Here is a 22,578-nt window from a genome sequence, read left to right on the forward strand (position 1 = left end):
CCAGAAATTCTTCAAATATGCTCGTATACACTCGGATTTTCCCAAGCCCCCCCAAAAAAGACTGGCTTTCCCCTGAAGAATTAAACAGCAGTTAAGTCTTTCAAACACCTGCAAACGTATCACATCATCAGTGGGTAAACAGATAAACAGACACAAGACAACTGCACCACAGTCTTCAGAACTCAAAAAGGAAAATATAGACGAAAAGGTAACATGTTAGATCCATTTATAAGAACAGGAGAAAAATAAAAACTTCAAGACACAAAAACTAAAAATCCAAACATCTCTGTTGGTCCTGGTGTGCAGTCACTGAACACCCAAAATCAAGAAAAGAAAAATGCAATTAATGTGAATTCTGAATGCCTATTAACTTTATAAAGTATGCAGTTGTAGCACAGACTTTAATTGTAAATTTCATTTATAAATAAATAGTTACAGAATCACTGGTACTGACAGCAAAACACGACATAAGGTGTACATTTAAATGTTAGTACATACAGTATGATCATTTATGATAAAAAGTCCTCTGGGATGATTTCAGAGGTGCAGGGGAGTTTTACTAGGTGTGGATATTAAAGCTAATTATAATGCATGAACAAAGCTTTCTCTGTGCTATAAGTCTCTTCACTTTTGTATTAAAACATATGATAGTAAATCTGCAAATTCTCATGAAATGAGAAATGAGATTCATATATTTGTTCTTGAAAGCAATAATTCAACATAAACAGATCATTCTTAGCAAAAATGTTTTACTTTTAACTTGATTGACTGAACTGACCTCAACTTCTTCATGTGCATCCTCTCTTGTCATAGCAGCACTGTGCATCTATTTTGGGCTCAGCTGAGCTTTTTGATGGAGAAGTGTGAACAGCATATCTTATCTAAAGGCACTGTCCTCTGTGCTGCTACATGAAGAACAGCTGAATCATTTAGTGACAGATGCTCATACACACAGCAGTCTATGTGTATGTGTCCACTCTTGGGGTTAATAACTAATAAAAAGCCATGACTGTCACTTGTGCACATGCGCAAACGTAGATACTGTACATATGTACGACACTCCAGTACCGCTCTGTCTCTCATGCATGCTCACATAAGCCCTGAATAACACTTGACTCACCTCTGTCACACAACAACAAAAAAAAAACATCTACATATCTGAATCTGCTTCTAGTTACAGAAACTCTCCAGGCCTCGTTCACTTCGGGAACAGAATGAGCTTCAGAACCACGCTGAGAATGACGCCATGAAAAATATTAACTATCATAAAAACTCGTCCCCCCCCTTCTCATCTCTGGAGATATAAAGGACAGCCTGACAGAGAGGAGGAGGAAACAGCTGAGGAGGAGAGAGAAAAAAAGAAATAAAAGAAGGAGAAAGGGAAGTGCAAAGTGGAGGAAAAAAGGTAGTGAGGGAAAGAAAGAGAGGAGGAGACAGCAGACAGGAAAGGAGAAAGATGTGGAAAAAGCTCCCTGTCAGGCTTTGGAAACAGTGATTCATGGGGACCATTTGTCCTAATTACAGCAGAACAACGCTTTTGTCGCTATTAATCACGCGTGTGTGTGTGTGTGTGTTTGTATTTGTACCAGGAAGGGGGGGTATGTGTGTGTGTGTGTGTGTGTGTGTGTGTGTGTGTGTGTGTGTGTGTGTGTGTGTGTGTGTGAGTGTGTGTGTGTGTGTGTGAGGGTGTAAAGGGGAGATCAGTGGCCCCGCAGATTGAAATAGATGGCCAGGATGATGGTGAGAAGGATAATGGCTCCAAGGACGAAGACCAGCACCCGATTCTGGATGATCCTGCAGAAAGGACAGAGCGAAAGAGAGACAGACAGGAAGAAAGATGGATAGACACGCATTAGGCAGAGTTCACAGACGTCATATTGTGTCTACAGAAAAAAAAAGGAAAGAAAAAAAAGCCCAACACGTTAAACAGTCACATGTTTATGTGCAAACTAAACTAAATGACTGGCCATCAACTGGAGGTTTATCATGTTTAATAGCTACCATGAGGTCTGAATACATGGTATTTACTGGTGCACAATCACTGGCATGGGAGTGCTAAAGAGACACACACACACACACACATACATACAGACATAGAGTTGCGCACCTATTCTACTTGGGACATTGTATTGACGTCCATTCATTTGCACAGCCTAAACAAACTGTTATCCCAACCCTAAACTTAACCAGTTCCTAAGAACTCATGTCCTGACAGGGTCCATGTTTATGCCAGAAAAGGTCCAAAAGAGGTTACAAATACAAGCGCACACAAACACAACTGCAGTGTTTGTGCAAAGTGTCTGACTAAAAAGTATCAAATTATTTCAGACTTCCATTTGCACTTTAGGCAGTAGCAGTAAAATCTCGTGCAAACACATATGTACATGCGAAACGGTGCAAAAACATTTACAAACAAGTATGACACACACTCACTCACACACATACACACACACACACACACACGCTTGCACGCACCCATGCACTGCAGACAGGCTCTAAATTTTTATTTGCACAATAAAGTGGAAAAAGTGGCTCAGTAGTTTCCTGGAGGTAGTAAAATCACTGAATTACTGATGGAATTTGCCATAAAACGACTCACTCTCTTGCACATTTAAATTTTCCCACTGTGACCTAAGTAAACTTGACAAGAGGGGGCTTTTGAACCAAAAAAACACAAAGCTGGAAAAGGGGAGAGCTGGTGCTCGTTGTGCTTGAGAGTTACAGATCCCAGAATTCTCCTGAGTTTGTGTCCTTAAACGCACACACAAACACACACACACAAACCCTCGAACCCTCCGCTGCTCCTGACAAATGAGAGAATTATCACATTTGCTGACATGTGGAGGAGAGGCCGAGGAGGGGGGCACCGTCCACCTCTCTAAGCAGGAGATGAATAGCCCATGCTGTGGCCATTTATCACCAGGGTGGGGGGGGGGGCAGACTGGTTGCTCAGTCACCCTGCTACCCTCTAAAGCCAGAGTCTGAGTCGGACACAACAGTCAAAGCTCACAACCTCGTCATCCAGGCCGACAGCTCACACCTGCAGCAGCATCAACTCACCACTGAGTTTGAAGCTCATGGCTGTGGACGAAAGTATGACCACACACAACACAGCACATTCATTCATTCATTCATTCATTCATTCATTCATTCATTGTCTAACGCTTTATCCTCGACATGAGGGTTGGAGCCAATCCCAGCTGACATAGGGCAAAAGGCAGGGAACACCTTGGACAGGTCATCAGTCCATCACAGGGCCGAACACAACACAGATGTTTGTTTGTTTTTAATCAAGTTACCATTATGCTTTCATCTTTCTATTTTCTGTGTAGGCTTCTTGAAGAGATTAGTCTTTTTCGTCTACTTTGTACAAAGGACTCTGCAGCGACACCCAAACCAACACTGCTGTTTATCAGTTTAAGTCAATGGTGTCACATATACCTGATCAATATTAAAACAAACTAATCAATGACAAAATGTGCCAGCTGTTCTAATAATCTATGAATCGGATTTGGGTTGTTTATTTTCTTAAACATAAACAATTTCTCTGATTCTAAACGGAATATTTTCTGGTGACTTTGGTCCTTAATGACAGCAAACTTTGGTTTCCAGCATTTTCCACCAGTTTCTGACATTTTATGGATCAAAAGAATAGCAATTAATTGAGGAAATTAATCAAGATCACATTTACATGAAAATCATAATTTAGAATATGGCATGGATTGATTGGGGAAAAAAGGGCATATTTTCTGTAACCATAACAACTTAATGCCTAAACATACACATACATTTGTCTACATGTTATGTTAAGAGTTAAAGTGATATTATGGATGCTACGATAGGCCGGCCTGATCCTGGTGTTTGGATGAGGCTTAAATGATTGGCTGAAGGCAGCTGGGGAGGAGATCCCACTGCTCCGGTAATCAGAGCATGCTTAGCAAGGCCGCATCTCCCCCTATTAATTGACATTCATTATTTAGAATGATTATTTATCCCAGCCAAATACCCAGAGGAGGTGCTTGTGTGTGTGTGTTGGGGGAGAATCCAGATCACTTTGTGTTGTTTGTTAATTTTTCAACTGGGGTAAAGTGGGGAGGGTGACTGGGGGATTGTGGGTGGAAAAAAAAATGAACAGGAAGTTAGTTTAGCCTCTTGGATAAGAAGCTGGGGTGGCATGAGAGAGAGAGAGTAAAAAAAAAACTCTGCATTTATAAAACAGGAATCTGGTTTGGTAGCAAACAACACTGAATCACTTCAAACACTGAAATGTTCAAAGCGTGACAGTCAGACAGTTTAAGAACCTTTTCCTCTAGGGACACACATTTCATATTTCACTTCACAGTCCAACACAGCATGTCCTGAAGAGTAATGTAAAGAAGTTCATCCTATTTGTGGCGACGTGAGCGTTCAAACAGGAACTCAGTACAAATTTAGCACTGCCCGGTCAGAAACTCGGAGCTGCCAAAACAACTAAATTCTGCTAAATAAATTAAGGCTAAATTCAATCTCGCCACAACTCAAGACTTTAAGTACGCCTTTCACTTCACCAGCTGTGCGATTTAATTCACTGCAAGAAACAAAAGTGTCAAGAGCGAGCCAATAACCACAAGCTCACACGTCTTTTTTCTCATGATTGTAATAATTCAAGTCAAACTACAAGATCCTGTGAAGTTTATGAACCACCTTTGACCAGTAGGCGCAATCTCACGCACACACACACACACACAGAGAGAAAGACAGACTGGGAGGAGTTAGAGGAGGGAGTTTTGGTCATAATTCATTAGTGCACTGCAAAAATCCATTTAAAAATATAGTGTCTATGACACTGTAAAAAAAGCCACAGTCTGACAGCTTGATGAGGAGAGAGTGATGATTAATGATTAACCCTATTAACCTTTAACCACCACAGAGGTGAGGAGGCTGCACACTCACTACTTGTGTTATATCACATGCTGCCTGGAAGATATTTCTCTTCTATTCCAGTCACAAAGACAAAGCTGAAAAAAAAGTTTTTTATTAGTATCTTCTTCTTGGACACTCATAACAACTGGTGTCTAAAAAAAACACTTGCAGAAGATGAGTCACGTTAAGAATCCTCTGAACATCTGTAGACTGCAACCTAGGGCTGAGCAGTAATTCAGTAACAATATATATCAGATTATTTTCTTTAATATGAATTTAACAAAAGTTTAATATATATTGTTATTTATGCACTGAGCAAAAATGCATAATTTCTCTTTCGGTTTTTGCATCAGATTATATACATTTCTTTGTTGAACCAGTGTTCTCTAATTTGTTAAACTAATTGATTTCTGACTTTCACTCAGAGGCTAAACTTACTCTTTAATTACCTGACATTTGATCATGATAATTATCAATACTGATTTCAAATGTTTTTATTACTATAACGTATTTGGCCATTTCACGCTGTCCCAATTTAACACACATTTAAATTATGTATCCAGAAAAACTATGTAATGTGAACTCACTCATCAAATGAGCTTCCACAGTGAAAGCCATTCAAGTTTCTATTTTAACTCTTGTCAAAAGAAGCAGCTGAAATGAAACTTGCCCCACAAATATAGAATAGCTGGCCCCCCCTCCATCTGCCCTACCAACCCCAGAAAAAAAAAATCCCCAAAATTGGGAGGTAAGAGAGTGAAGAACATGGTTTCCCTCTGCCGTGTGGTTGATCCTGTCCTGACACGTGGCCAGACAGAACAGAACTTATCAAACCGGATCCATCCTCCAGCTTTGACACTTGACATAGAGGTGAGGGGGGTGTGAGGGCTGCATGTGTGTGTGTGTGTGTGTGTGTGTGTGAGATGCACAAAGCACATGTACAATGTACAAGGGTGCAGACATACATGCTGACCCACAAATGCACACTTGTACACACACTGAGTATATTTACACTGCTCCTCACTACCCCTCCTCCCTTACTGAATGAAGAATAAAAACAACTACAAAACATGAACAATAAAGATGGACCAACTATAACTATAAGACGGCAGCCAATAAGAGACGATTATACTGGTCATTTTATTGGCTCCTGGTGCTCATGCAGCCAGTCAGCAATGCGCAGCGCAGTGGAAATACACTGATATACAGCATTAATGTGAGAAAAAGAGAGAGAGAGTGAGTCAAAATGGTGAGAAGACAAAAAATAAAGCATTGCAGGAAGGACAGAAATGGACAATAAAGCAGCTGAGAGTGAAAAACAAGAGAGGAAGAGCAGAAAGACAGAAATATAGAGGTGGAGAGAAACAGAGGGAGAGTGAGGAAAGGAGAGAGAAGTCCGTTTATCCGGGGAGGCAGAGCTGGAGGAGAGACTCCTTGGAGACAGATGAAAATAATGAGGACTTTTCTGTCAGAAAAGATTTACAAAATCGTACCAGTGTTATTAAAATTTAAAATCTCCCATTTTTTTTTCCCTTTTCTCCCTTCCCGCCCTCTTCCTCCCTCCCTCCCTCCCTCTCCTTCCTTCCCCTGTTTTCCCCCCTCTTCCAGCAGCACAGCCTTATTACCAGCTCTAATGAGCACCGGGATACACCTCAGCTGTGTCTGGGTGTGTATGCGCATGTGTGTGTGTGTGTTGGGGTCCAGGTCCCCTGTGCCCTGGCCCCCGATTACCCAGTCCTTTTACACACGTGTGTGTGTGCCCACACAAAACACATGAGGGTGGGCACACAAACACGCAGACACACACACTGCTTTTGATGGCTCTCAGAGGTGGCTGGACATGCATGCACGTGCACACACACGCACATATATATATAAATAAATATACAGTATATATATATATATATATATACACAAACCTCAGACAGACAGATAACTCAACCTACCTCAAAACAAAAACAGCCTCAGTCTCACAGACATAAGCATCTAGGCCCAACCCACCTTAACACACCGCACCCACACCCACACACAAACACACAATCTTCTCTAAGAACAAACTTAGCAGAGGAGTTGCATCTCCCCGGCCCTCCCCTATTCCTCTTCTTTTCACTAGTAGACCAATAAAACAAAAATCAATGGCTGTCTCAGCCATTCTGCCTCTATTCCCTCCAAACCCTGGGAATATACAGCACAGGAGGGAGGGGAGGAGGGAGAGAGGGAGGGGAGGACGAGAGGCGGGAGAGGAGGAGGAGGGAGGGAAGGATCAATGTGTTCACAAATGGTTTGAGTGATGGACAAGAAGGCGGATCACTGGCGGGGCTAAAGTCCTAACTAATGCATGGACTTGTTATCACACACTAATACAAATAAATGTTTAATTGTGGAGGTGTGCGTGTACACACACACACACGAGCGTGCACACTCACTGGTCTGGACTCATGGCAAATAAAAGGGCGGCGACGGACCTGCGATCAATCCAGTTTGAGTGGGGAAAGGTGAGAAACGTGCGACGCCACACTCAAGTGAATGAAAGAAGGAAGAGTGAGGCCGAACAATCGAGAACAATCACATCAGGCTCATGTTGCTGTGTAGAGATAATGAATTGACCTGTTCGTTGGAGAGATCTGATCCCACCACGCTATGTATTGCCCCCCAGGGTGTGTTCAAGATAAATGATGACTTCTTTAAAAGACACACACACGCACACACCCTGCTGGCGTAGCTCTGTAATTGAAAACTGTTTAATTAATTAATTTATCAATTAATGCATATATATATATATATATATATATATATAAATGGATATTTTGGGTTGCTGATATTTGCTGATGGCATTTGTTTACATCTGTGTTATTTGTAACACTGGGGTAAACAGCGTGTCACACTGACGCTGCAACATAATTATCTCATTATCAATTATTTCCGCAATTCACAAATGATTTGTTTGCTTGACAAAACATTGATAGAGAACTACAGCGGCGCACTACAATTATATCTTTGTGTTATATTAATCTATTCCTATGCATACATTCACATAGAAGTGGTTGTAAATTTAGCTGTAATTAGGTTTCATAAATTAATTGGTTATTTAAACCAACTTTCTGTCAGCCCACACATTGATTAATGGACATCATTTTTTTTAATAAAACCTCTCCGTTACCCTTGTATAAAAAAAATTATATTTTAGTAATTACAAAAATAAATAGTGTCATTAACATTGATTTGAGCTTTAAATCTGTTTTTAGTCTTTCACTTTGAGGCTAATAAAGAGTTCTGTATTGATCTGGTAATGTAGCGAGCTTTTTGTCGGGAATATTGATCCCCAAATGGGTCACAGACATTTGTTTGACCTGTGCTGTATCGACAAATGATGTTTTTTTTTTTCACTGACATAAAACTGACATAAAAGATGGACAGATTTTTATTTGGAGGACGTTGTCTGAGCAAGGTATTTCATGTCAGCCTGAATTTTTTTCTCTCTCCGTCTCCCACTTTATTCCCTCTATTTCCACCAACTTGATGCAGGGGGAGAGCACCGGGGCCCTACATGTTCATCCATTTTTTATTTGGCGGCTAACAACCCTGGCCAGCAGCAGCCCAGACTGGGACCCAGTTCTTTCCTGGAAAAGTATAGAAAGAGGAAGGCAGGGAGGGCAGAGGAAGACGGAGAGAGGGAGAGGAGGGACAGAGAGAGGGAGAAAGGTGTAGGAGGAGAGTCGACGTGGGAGGAGAGGGTGTATATGCATATGTGAGAAGAAGGATGGAGAGAGAAAATGAGATGTAGAGGGAAATGGAAAATAGGCAGAGTGGGTGAAGGAGAAAGAGAAAGAGAGAATACACTGCAACTGTGCCTGGAATTTTTAAGAACTTTTTTTTTTCTTTGCCAGCAGCAATTTAAGGTAGCTGCTGCAGCTTCTCCTCATCCCGGTGTGATGTACAGGTGGCTCTCTGTGCTCCACACAACACACACACACACACACACACACAGACCATTCCCCTGCCTGAACCCTCCCCTCTTCTCATTCTTCCCTCTCTCTACCTTTCCTCCTGTGTGTCCACTTTTTGTCCCCTTATACATACATCCTGTTCTTACATTGCTGATATTGCTCTCACCTTTTCTACTTTTCTTCTCCTCACCTCCTGTTTCTCCTTCTCTCATTTTCACCAGAGGGGTGTGGTGACACAAAATAGTTTTTCTCCTATGTTTGTCCTATGTGCTTGTCACCTCACTAGTTTACAGTCTACAGGAGCACATCAACAGCCTGTATTTATAATTGTCAGCGAGGGCTGACGAGCACAACTTTATTTCAGATTTCTATGACCACATCAAGTCTGGTCTCCCTGTATTCTAGGTTTTAGTGATTAAGAAAAAAGGATTAAAACATATTGAATATTTAAAAGGGGCAACAGACAATTCCTGTTTGGTCACTATCCTAAAGGTCACAGGTGCTTTTCCTCAAAGTCTGCGTAGGGTTGTGTCATAAACAAGTATCCCAGCATAAAAAAAACCAACAGTAGATACTGAGTAAATGCTATTCTCTTCATTATTTTAGACAGACAGAATAAGGCAGCTATGTGTGCTTAATTGAGTAGTCTCTGCTGCCGTCTCAGTGAGAAAAACGTAAAAAACATTTGGTGTCTATTTTTCTATTGCCATTACATCAAAATGACAGGTTAAAGTCAAAACGTTGTCTATTAAACCTATAATGAATAAGACACTTTTGTCATTGCAGTGTGGTTGCAAATTGGATAAATGCGCCAACTTTAGAAACAAGAATGCAAATTTAGGGCTAATAATATTGTATTTCACCATGCAAGGAGATTTATACTGTATATAGAAATAAATATAAACAATGCTTAAGAGCAACATGGGTCCTGGGATGGACATTCATTTGACTGAAATGTTGTTAGAAGACATATTTTACTCATCACAACAGGCGGAGGATTTTTGTTGTGTGAGCTAACAGGATGAAGTTCCATCTGCAGCCCTGTTATGGTCATTGTCAAGATTGCCTGGAATGGAAAGGAAATCCATATCCATTACTTGTGTGAACGAACCAGTGTTTGTTGCAAGGTTTGCTGACTGCTCGCAGTATATTTGGACTCTAATGGTGAAGACATAAACATATAACTGACACCTTCTTCAGTCGACAACAACAACTCGAATCGGGGATTACAGAATACACGGATGCAATATTTCTGACGTGGTGTGCAACATAGCTGACATTCCTCACAATTTCTCCTTTCTGCTAAGACGTTCCCAAAACACAAAATCCCCCTTGTTATACACTCTACTAGGGCCAGGGGCCAGCTGCAGATCCGATTACTGGCCCTGGTGAAAAAGGGCGTAACATTAGCCATTAGAGCTGCAGGCCTCCAAAACTATGATGTCTATAAATTTTTATTGTTTGTTCAGTATTGGAATCTCATTAAAGGACATAAATCATTTGGGTGCATTTCTGCTCAATTTCACAGGAGAAAGAAAAGGAGAGGGAATAAAAGAAAAATGCACTAGGGATGCTTAGGGAACACACATTTGTTACAACATAGGGAGAAAAGACATTGCTACAGAATCAAACAATCATTCTAAATGTATTTACTGAGCTGATTTTAAGAACATAACTGCTTTATGTGCTTTATGGAAATATTATTTTTTGTGTGTCAACTCCAAAGTCTGTTGTTAAATTTGACCAAAATCTTTTAGGTTCAATATTTGGACTATATACAAAAAAGCACATACAGAAATGTCACAGTTTAACTAATTAAGTAATTTAAAAGGTGTAAGTGTGAAAGGACAGCGCATGTACTTCATTGTATTTCATAATTGTGCCTTTCACCCAATGAGTTATTTGCCTAATTTTTTTTTTTGTTTAACATGGGATGGAATTAAAAGCACTTATCTTCACAAGAACTTGTCTCAACAGTTTAATTCCATGAAGTGCTTTACAATAATCTCTGCTGAAAATGAAACCATGAATTCCCTAAGGTCAAAAAACTCTTTGGGCTTCAAAAAAATGACGTTAGTTTGGGATTCCACGACAAAGAGGCAATGAGGATATTAGTGTCTATGTTTTTGTGTGTTGTAGTCTTTTTTATTAAGTGGTAAGGAAGCTCCTCCACATGGTGTTTGTTTGCCATTTATGAGTCAACTCTCCAAATATTTGCTTCAAATCCCACGTGGTTTTAGTTTAGCATCCTGTGTGTCTCCACATACAAATGAGGTTGAGATATGGCCCTTTCATGAAGAACAAACATGAACTTCATCCTTTCTGAAACATCTGTATGTGTGTATATATGCATGTACAAAAACACATTTACAGTTGTGTAAAATACTGAGAGATGTGTGGTGCAAGCAGTTTAGTTGAAGAGCATTTTGTTTGAGTGTAGAAAATGTAAACACTCAGGCAGACGTTCCTTGCATTCATAGACAGAAATTTCAGACTGAGCTACATCTAGAGTTGACAGTGTTGTTTCAAGCTGCCACAGATCAGTTAGTAATGACAGCAGAAGGATCACACAAAGGAAGAAAATCGGATGATTCATCTGAAAAAGTTTATCCTAATAAATAACTGTTTATACAAATAGTCAACACTCATTTCCTCTGTTGGTATTCAGAGGTTAAAGATAAGGTTTACATGTAATTTGGGACAGGATGCAGACAAATCAGCCTTATGGTTTCATTTTAGGGCTATAGGTAAGAAATAGGAGAAGCATTTCTTGAACTTGAACATGTGAGCCCTTGGCGACTCCTGCAACAGTGCGAGAGACTTATGTCAGCCAAGGTTCAAAACGTCATCCTATGTGCATGCATGCATTTTCGCACTCGTGTGGTTTCTGATGTGTCTGATTTTTAGATGTGTGTTGCGAAAAAATTGTGTGTTAACTAGAAGACAGTGCCTGGTGTAATGGTAAATTCAATTTCTCTGACTGAGAGCTAAAACTGCCCATCACCCCATACCTGCCCAGTACAGAATACCAGGTCATTTGTGTATAGTGTATTGGATATTGTGTATTGTGTCTAGCCTGAACTGAAACCTTCCTACAAAATTTTCTTTGCAACGAAAATAAAAACTTGTCGGCCGGCAGAAGTTCTCCATTTCATTCTCCACCAGCAGCAGAGAATTTCAACAACACTGGTAATCTGGTGTGGAATAACAGAACAATGTTGGATTATGTAAACCAACAGGTCCACCTTGTGTGGACATGCAAGTGCAGGTTACTTTATCCAGCAGAGAACCAGAGCAGCAAGAAAGGAGACTGGGAGAAAGAGTGTGAGAGAGAGAGAGCGAATGTAGGGGTATAATGTCATCCCACAACCCCCCATTTGACACTACAAGGGAGGCTTTAGTCAGCCTAAATAATCCATGCTGTTCCATTAAATTTGCAGACTAGCTTATAGTCCCTGTGTCTAAGCTGAGACAGTCGGAGAGAGAGAGCGCGAGAGAGATGGAGACAGAGAGGAGTGATCAAGATGGCAGAGCTGAGAAAGAGAAGTTAGACGATTCAGATACAACTTGGCTTCACTCTGGATAAATGACCACATAGATCAAGTTACAGCCACATTTTTATGATTTTTGAAGAGAATGAGACAAAGAAAGAGAACAAGATGATGTTCTTATTATGCGTAGCCTATCAGTGCCACACATCTTTCTGTCTGTGTGTTTCTCAGTGTAGTGGGCTGTACATTTCGTGTTGCCCGGCGAAATTGCCATGCTGCACACAGGAAGGGATTAATTTTATGTGTAAATTGGCTGCTAAAGGTGGTGTTTGATTGAAAACGTGAATTGTTAATACTACTGCTAAAAAAAAACCACCAAAAAAAAAACCTGGTCATTCAGAAGTTGGGTGGCATAAAATGCTTCTTATCTTGCACCCACCCATTCTTGCGCTGCAGCAGTATACACTCAAATGCTCTCTCGGTCAGGTCTTGCTAAATGAATGACCCTTTTTTCATGTTACATTGTTTCTGTTCATGAAGATCAAAGAATAATAACCATCAATAAAAAAAACCACCAAACATTACACACTGCAGCTTCAAGTGACACAGTAATGATTGCCAAACCTCATCAGCAAATATTATTATTATTATTAATAATAATAATAATAATAATAATAACAATAATAATAATAATAATAATAATAAATGAATAGATAAATATGTGTGAGTGTGTGTGTGTGTGTGTGGGGGGGGGGGGCACCAGTGTTACAGTGATTGTTGCAGTAACAGTGTTATTGACTTGTTGCTCCAGCTACATTTGCTTAGTACTCTGGAGACTCAATCAATAGACTCTGGGCTCTGAAGCCCTGCTAATCAGGGCCTGCAGCCATGCAGGGTCAGCACTCTGCAAAAACTCAAGAAAAAGAGGAGATGGTGGAAAAAAAAAAAGAAGCAAGAAAATGGGGGAAAAAAAGGTTGGGACAACAGAAAGAGAAGAAGAGGAACTTTGAGGGCTGACGATGACAGCTTGAGTTAATTGACTCCGAATTCTGCTTCTGCTTTTATTTTCTTCCTTCCACTTGTAGACATAAACTAATATGGCATTCTCTCGCTCTCTTTCTCAGCAGCGGCGTGGGCGTGAGGCACCATGAGAGATGCAGATTGCTGCTTCACCTCTGCTTTCGTGTGAACCACGGTTCAAAAGTCAAGGGGCATCGCGGCTGCTTTGGGACTTCTCGAAAATGCAAGAGCCAATCCATATTTGCAGAATCCAGTTGTGAGGTCTCCAGAGGATACATAGTGCATGACACAGATATAGAAGGGGGGAATTAATCTAGAGCATGTTAATATAATTAATCAGAGGGGAATTCGAAGGTAAACTGATAGAAAATGGTGTCAAACTGTGATGTCATAGTCAAATCAAGGGACTCCGGGCTCTAGACAGCCGATTAAGATTCATTATTTTTGTGATAAAACTCATCCACCAGATCACAGTGATCCTCATTCAGCAATCGAGCACTTTGAATTATGTCCTTCTGTATCCTTACGTTCTGCACATCACAGGCCCACAGTGGAATGCTATGGGAAATTCATGGTGGAGCTGATGATCAAATATTAATGATTTAGTTGAGCGAAGTGGGTTTTCTTGCTGTTTTCTTCCCCTGGTATCTATGGTCACTGCAGCTCTGAGAGACTTCCCACAAGCAAAGAAGCAAAGAGGAAAGGAGAGGACAGACGGAGGGAAAAAGGGCAAAGAAGGGTAAGGAAGGGGCTAGAAAGGTGTATAGGTGTTCAATATTTTCTTTTGAGGGGCCAGAGTCTGGTTTGCTTCGGCACAAGTAGGGTCTTGATACACAAGTCCCCAGGCTTAAACACAAACTTGTTCACTGTTTGTGTCATTGTTTTTTTTCTCCCTCTTTCTCAACAGTTCTACCTTTTGTATTGTCAGCAGGCAAACAGGGATTCCTGTGCCCAGTGACACAGATGAAAAGGCAAGGCGGTTTTCACTGACAGCGGGCTTTCAGTTTGCTGCTTCAAGTCTTTGTCACAAAGTTAGAGCAAGAAATAACTATAGGTTTGCACTGATGAATGATTGTAAGAGTCAAAAGTAAACTTTATGAGGAGCAAATAAGCAAAACTTTTTCTGGTGGAAAAAAAAGCTTTTAAATGGTGTAAATCAGACAGAAGGATGAAGAACAAAAAAGAGAAACAAATGCTCATACTATCATACAAATGTTAACACCCGTATCTAAAAAAAAAAAAAAGGAAGATGACACACTGTGATGGAAATATACTCATCAATGGAGCCCTGTTCTCTGTCTTTGCCACAACCCTCGCAAAACCTCCCTGAAATACCAACACCCGCTATCACAGCATAAGTGGAAGTGCAGGGTCAGCAGTGTCCCCTCCGGCCTTGCTGACCAACAGTCTAATAATCACCTGCCTTCTGTACTGTCAGGCCTACAACCAATGGATCTCTCATCCTGCCTTTGCCCTCCATCTCCACTTATATTGGGGGCTTTACGGAGCAGCACTGCTTCGATACATTAAAACTGCTGCCCCATGATCAAACGAGCAAATACCTCCAGGGTCAGCAAAGGGCTACCCCACGTCAGTTAACAATGCAGCATTTAAACATCAGTCGTATGCAAAGCGGCTGGTACACAAGGGAGGAGATTGGCGGCAGGAGAAAGCTGAGACGCAAGGCCTGGACTGGAGAGATAATGAGCGCTGGAGCACACAGGAGAACATCAGCAGCTATTTAACGCTACTTTGTCAGCTCCTACACAGCTTTATGATGAAAATATAGGATGTGTAGCTCCATCATAACAAGGACGAGCTAATGGTTCAGTGCAAATTTATCTTGTTTAAAATGCAGACTCAATATTAAAGCATTCGATTGTGGATACACAAAAACATTATTCTTGGTAAGATTATTAACAAACTAATTTTGAAATCATAATACTACCAAATACAAAACAAATATGTACTGGCTTGACAAAGTATACTATTACTTTAGATTTTACCAGACACAAAAGAATAACAGATGTTATAACAAATAACTAATGTCAGTTGAAGCAAATAATCAGGTTACATACTTGAGGCTCACTCCTGCCAGTACTAACGTCGACACAAGGCTGCGAAGATGTAGGCCCACACATAAAACACACAAGCCAAGGTCATATTTACTCAAGAACTCATGTCTGAATCATCTCAAAGGTCTACCTTCACTAGCTTCCCCAAGTGTATCACGTTCCTTACAGAGATAAGTAGTGGAAAATTAGCTTTATTATTTTTATTATATATAACAACAGAGTACATCTTTTGTTTTAGAGTGAAACAACCCTTTAATAATGAAGCTTAGGGGTGAAGAGGTGAAAAATATTTTTTTTTTCTGGCTTATCCCTCTCCCCCTCTGCCTACTGCTTGGTTAACCGACTGACCTGCTGTCAAAGGATCCTTTGTGAGAGCGCATTGGCGGAAGGCCAATCAGATCCTCCGGCTTGTTTGTCTCATAGAGGAAAATGGCGCCCCTGGTATGCCATCAGCAGCAGAAGAGTGCAGACAGTCTGACTGCCGAGGCAGGCTTGGCTTATATGGCCCTTCTAAAGCTATGCTGAAGGAATTACCTGCCTGGCCCGCGTCCAGCAAGGCTCGTTCCGCAAGGGCCGGTGGTTATTTATCTGTTTGTTCACTTACACCTTGTGCATGCTGGCACTTTCAAAAACACTTAAACTCCTTAAAATCCATGTCCATGGTTTCTGACAACACTCTCTCTCTCTGAAATGAATGATTCATAAAAACCTGTTGAAGGGGTTTTCAGTTTTCAGCAAATACTGAATGAAGAGTCAGATATAGTATATCATTGTACTTCCTCACAACACTGAAAAAAGGTTAACTTTATTTCAACCACACCAGGCAATGCCTGACTAATCTGAAGACACATAATAATGTATTTTGTCAACCAAACCAAAGTGGTCATGTTATATATGATATGTTCTTATTTTTTAATGCCAATGAATGAACAGATCATAACGTAAAATGAGACCTTCCACAACCTCCTCCGTTGCCCACAATGGCCTGAAGACTGACCTATGAACTGGACTTGGGTCGATGTTTCTGCAATAATATAAAAGATGTGGCTTTCTGCCTGTTTCCGTAAGCCTCAGATAAATATCTTGTCAGTGAGTAAAGTACTACAGTCTCCTCTGTCACAGTTTTGGCCAGAGCCCAAGATGGTTGCTCTCAGTTGTTGTGAGGCCCCATATACATGAGCACAGCCACACGTGCCACTATAAAGAACCGTTATTGGAACTTACATATAGCTTCTTTAAGTTAATTTCCAACATACCTTTTTAAAACCATTTTTTATATGTTTCGGACTTTTATATCAAGGAAATATTTGAGGGAGGCAGAAACTTCCACATGCAAAAACAAATCAAACACTGAAATAAACACAAACACTACATAACAAGAATATGGGTTCTGACAAAGCCCTGGTTTACACTAAACAGAGATCACAACTTGCTCACTGTACGATCCCTGTTTATTTCCACTATGTAAAACCTGCCAGACTAAAATACAACTGCTCAACAAAGTGTCACCTGTGACACATCATCTGAGGAAGCAAGTTTTTAAGCTCCTGCTTCAGAAACAAACTTCCGACAGCAGGGGATGATGAAACGGAGCACATCTAAAATTATTCCTGCGCTTCCACAGAACCTGTTATACCCGCTGCAGCCTGGAGCGTGCCCCTCACCCTCCCATGAGGAGAAGAGAGAAAGATGGGAGGAAAAAAAGAAAGGGCCAGGGAAAGTTGAGAAAAGAAGGGAGGAAATGATTGGAGGGTGATGTAGGAATGCTCGACTATTTTAAATCTCTCATTGCGCAAACATGAAGCCCTTCCATTAAGCTATACCTGCTGATGCAAATACCGCATAAGATGCAAGTATGCACACAAACACGTCTCCTAAACCATTTCTAAACACGCAGAGGCGTTTCCTCCAGCACTGTGATTTACTGTAAAACCGTATTTGACAAACCAAATGATACACTCAACAGATCCATATGTTTACACGCACACAGAGACGTCACTCCTGGCAGAGCCTACGTGTAAGCTCGTCGGGTGGACTGACGAGAGTAGACGAGATGTGCTCATTTCACACTATAAGGTGAGCCAGGAAGCAGTAACAGAATCTCGCCATAAAACATGGAGGGAGGAGGGGAGGGAGGATGACTCGAGTCCATGGAATAGAATGTGCGTGTCCCTCTCTCTATCTACTCACACTGTTGTCTCTTATATAATCTCTTCTCTATATCTGATATTTAGGCCAAAATAGATGGATTTCAGTTTCAAAATGTATTTTAATTACTGGTAATTAGTAGGAAGGTAATCACGTCAGTGATAAACACGGTTATTGTCACCTTAAAGTCATAGGTGAACCTTGTTTGGTCATCTGGTCAAAGGCGACTATACAAAAAAAAATGCATGTTGGTTTAAATCTTGCAACACAAATCTCATTATATTTCTCTTTCAGAATTTTGAACTTCATGATTTTAAACCTTTCAGCGATGCAGCATTATTAGTCTTCGTTTTCTTCAGAGAGGCTCCATACCTCCATGCCTTGTCAACAGAAATAACACTTATCTCCATCTTCTCATTCATTTGGGTTGAGTGCATCAGCTCAAGCATCCCACATACAGAGATGCAAATTGACAGAGGGGAAAAAAGAGCTCATGGGAGGGAAGGAGTGAGAAAAGAGAGGTAGAGGCTGACGTAAGAGTTAAACACAGGGGAAACGGGGGACTTTTTTTTTAACCGCTGTCCCGTCAGTGATCCACATTAGCTGGGTGGTTTCACAACATACCTGAATTAGGTATCACTTTAAGATCTTTTCTCTGAAAAATAATTGGGTCATCAGATAGATCCAGAGGGTGCTTGTTAAGTGTTCCAGTGACTGTGCCACTCTGAATCTGAAGCGGATTTCACGGGTTAGTCTATTCTTGTCTGCAGGCCACAGTGGTGTGTAAAATGAGAGGGAAAGCTATGTTTTGGGAAATCTAATTTGAGGCCCATGTTTGTTTTCCTGGCCTTATTTTGCAACCAGGAGGCTGGATCCAAAGCAGCACAACTCTCTCTTTTCCCCTAGTTTCACAACAACAATGTCCCACAGCAGCATCCAACAAAAACCCTTATACTCAGCTAAGGCAGGGACATTAAGCCGACATGGGCCTCTTTTACGCTTCTTCTCTTGCAGGACTTTTTTCTATATTCACCACAGAATGAAGCAGGCAGTTAATTGGAAGGTGATTCCCCATGTCACAAGAACATATGCACAAGTACGTACATATAGATGTATTTAAAAAAAAAAAAAAAAAAATTAGCAACCATCTTTTGGCAGTTAATTGCGACGTGCTCCCTATGGGAGGAGAAAGGGGCCCCCGGTCGATAATTAATCCTCGTTTGGAAAAGTAAGTGACATTCATTAGCAGGGAATCGAGCCAAGTGCCATTATTTACATGGGAATAATCTGGAGCGTGCTGGTGCTGCTCTTTTAATGTTACAGAAATAACTCTGGGACAAGGGATGAGTACAGTTGCTTTCCTCTCTTTTCTCCATTTCCTCACACCCAGGAACAATTAGGCCCAGGCGAACAGATGGGGACGCCTCTGAGTGAGAAGCCTCCTCTGAACGACTCTTCATCTTTTTCTTATCTCACTCCCTCACTCCCTCACACACACAGCAGACATAAAGACAAATACACACTCGTGCACATGCACACACAAATACTCTTCAGAAATGTACATGTACATGTCGCACACACATTCCAGCACACAAAAAAGCATATAAAGTATAATAATAAATACTGGTCTAACTTTTAACACCAACTGTCAAAAGAGGCTAGACAAGCATTTCTGGGCAAACTGAAATCACTGCAGCGGTGGAAACACAAAGGCGGCCCTTACTGTTGACGTTCATAAAATAAGGACACTGAGATCAATATTGATGAAAACAAGGTTTTGTGTGGCAAATGTCAGCTCTTTTCTGCCAAAATAGTTTTTTTCCTATCATGTTTCCTATTTATGCATTATTAAGCATATAATTTGAAGTCACACTTGAAAAAACTACAATAAAATACCCAGTTATTTGGTTACTATGAGGTTTATAAAGACAATAGAAATGTGCAGTGTGTGTGTTAACACTGCTGAAGCTGGCATAATGATCAAAATGTTACATAATGGACCATTTGTTGCACAACCCTGAGATACGCCACAATGGTACAAGCTACTGCACAATGTGCCATGTATTGTTGAACACCCATAGCAAAGGCTCCACAAATGCAGGCATGTGTTTCAAAAATGAGAGAGGCTACTATACTTGAACATGCTCCGATTAATACAATAAGCTTTATTATGTGGCTTTCTGAAATCTTTTCCTGCATGTTGTTTAGGTATAAACATTACAGTATATTTACAGAGGGCATCTTTAATATTGACTCCAGCAAGCAAACTGATGCCATGAGTAATTATTAAAAAGCCAACAAGAGATGAGGATCCACATTAAAAAAACAAGGTGCAGTGGTTTGTTCCTTCAATGATTTATTCTGCAGTGGTGGAACTTGATGGAACTTGTGGATTATGAACTTGAAGAACGCATTGGACTTTTGTTGATCGCTTTTTGCCTAGTGATTTAGGAACAAATGTTAAAACAATTGATTCGTGGAATGTGTGGGAAATGCATGCACCTTAGTCAAGTCTGAGTCATTTTACATCCCACCCACTCCTCACGTAACCTCGTTTTAGGCACGATTATCCTTACTGACCTAGATCCTGCCAGGTTTCTAACTCTGGCCAACATCAGGCAGCAGGTCACAGCCATGAAAACTAACACACCCGTTATTGTGTGAACTGTTACTCATCTTTGTGCTGCTAAGTACAATGATTAATGTATCAGTCCTTTGGGAACTGGCTGACAAAAACAGAGGAGACGAAATTGAGGTTTTATATCACTGCCTCACAGCTTCAGGATGCCCTTAGCCTCCATGGACATAGGGGATATTCCCGGCTCCCTCTGGTCACAGGGAGTGTTCCTTCAGATAGTTTAACTCCCTCCTTTACCTGTAAGATTAAATGACATTATCTACTGTTTGCTGACACCAAGGAAGAAGCCCTGCGCCCCATGGGCCTTCTTCTTCCATCATATTTTGTTACGTCTCCCAAACAATGGGCACTGTCAAAATAACAAAGACTAAATCACTCTTCGTTCGTTCTTCTTCTCTTCACTGCTAAATAAAAAAAAAAAAACTAAATTGTTAAGATTTATGGAGAAAAATGATGCAATAGAATTTATAAAACCACCAAAAAAGGGCATGGTTATCTTAAACTTTTTTTTGCAAATATAACTACTTTAAATATGACTACTATGTGTGACCAAAATTAAGTCTACTTGCCCTTCTTAGTCCCTTGACTCTGCCCAGATGCTATGTTGTTAATTTAGCTAGGAGGATGGCAGCCTGGTATGACCTTCCCTGTGTCGAAAGAAAACTTCCTTGAGAAATCCGATAAAATCCAGGGTGTGGGCCTCGGTTATTCGCTCGTCCACCACACTTCCGCGACCTCTTTTCCTTCAGCCACCCCCCACCAATCCCCCAATCGATCTGCTTATCTGCCAAGATCAAAGGCTTGCACCGCCGTTGTACATTTAGCCTTGGCTGGGTCCTCCCACATCATGTCTAAATATTAATGATAATAAAGTCTCACACCCATCCCTGTGTCAGGCAATTAGACCCAACATTGATCCTGAGCTCTCTGCTCCAATTAGAGCTCACCCCTCATAATGCATCTTGGCACATCAAAGGATAACAGCCATTGATCCAGTCCTGGATCTTAACGTTTACCGTTAGGAGAGCAGGAGGGGGCTGTGGTGTTGTGAAGGAAGAAGCGATATTCTGACTGGAGAAGAAGAGGGTAGAGAAGAAATCATTTTATCCAGCCAGTCAGGTACTGAAAGCACTGAAACTCAGAGGGTAAGGCAGAGCAGAGGGGGCTCAATAATAACGGACATTTTGACAGTTCAGAAGGCAACTAGCATCCGGAACCCTGGAAAGACTCCTTCACAATAGTGTGTCCAAACTCAACTCTATAAAGTCATATTCTGTTATGACTTAAGCTCGTCATAGTTGAAAAATGAAAGTACAAATGGAAAAAAAAACACATTTAACAAGCAAATGTTTTTTTTATAAATACCAAGGTGCTGTGGTAACTGCAGACACCAGGTCATGGAGAAGAGCCTGAAATGTCAATTTGTGGGTTCAGCTCAAGGACAACAGCACTTACACCGACACCCATCGACTAAACTCACTGTGAGACTTCTGCCATTGCACCAATATCTAAATATTGACAAATGAACTACAACAGTGCTCATTAAACAACTCTGTGTATTTCTGATCAGGCATTTACAATACAGGTCTCACTGCAAGGCAGGGAAAAAAATCTGTGAAACATGAGTTATCATGTCACCTCCCACATCTATATCTTTAGGCCAGCTTTGGCCATCCTGAACAACTGACCTTTCTGACATCTTAAAGTTTGAGGAAAGGGAAATATTTTAAATCAACATCTACCATTGACTACCCTTCGACAAACACCACACTCAGAGAGAGAAAGAGAAACAATGACAGGCTAAAATCTGACCCAGTCAGTCAATAGACGACAACATGTTACCATTAAACCAGAGACATTCTGTGTACAAATGAAGCTAAACAATCTCACTGTTGACACCATTATTATTTGACAGGGCTTGTTGTTATGTTCTTTCTCTGCTGGTCTGATAGCTCTGATAGTCCTGGCCTGGAGCACGACCTCACAGCCGCCTTTGTCACAGAGCTGGAGGACGGCTTGTCCATCGCTTGGGGCTACAATGATCCTCTTCATGGCACCACAATACACTGAAACCCTGTGCAACTGGAATGCAACCCAGTGGTTTGTATATCAACAATTAATTGACTGGTTGTGGCTGACAATAAGGTAACAGGGGGAAAAGGAAAATAGGCCTCAAAAACCTTGCACCTTTAGTAACAATACCATGATAGTGCTGTCATGGTCATGAACTTTGAAATATATGGCAATTGACTATTATGGTACAGCTTGGAAAATTTAAGAATGTCTATTAGCAGATAGTTATTCATAGTATTATTGTGCCTGTGTATACAGGGCTTAACATATTTATTACACCATCT

At 40.9% G+C, this 22,578-nt stretch overlaps 1 protein-coding gene across 1 annotated transcript in view; it reads right to left on the reverse strand.

The window, feature by feature from the left end:
* Positions 1–1,677: 1,677 nt before the first annotated feature.
* The window catches only part of vti1a (vesicle transport through interaction with t-SNAREs 1A), a 107,700-nt gene continuing 86,799 nt past the window's right edge, over positions 1,678–22,578 (reverse strand). Inside the window, exon 8 of the mRNA XM_083903496.1 lies at positions 1,678–1,794. Coding sequence (XP_083759622.1) covers positions 1,701–1,794 — 94 coding nt within the window. The 3' untranslated portion in view covers positions 1,678–1,700. The remainder of the gene's footprint in view (positions 1,795–22,578) is intronic.

The sequence above is a fragment of the Microchirus variegatus genome (assembly GCF_963457635.1).
Source record: "Microchirus variegatus genome assembly, chromosome: 17".
Lineage (NCBI taxonomy): Eukaryota > Metazoa > Chordata > Actinopteri > Pleuronectiformes > Soleidae > Microchirus > Microchirus variegatus.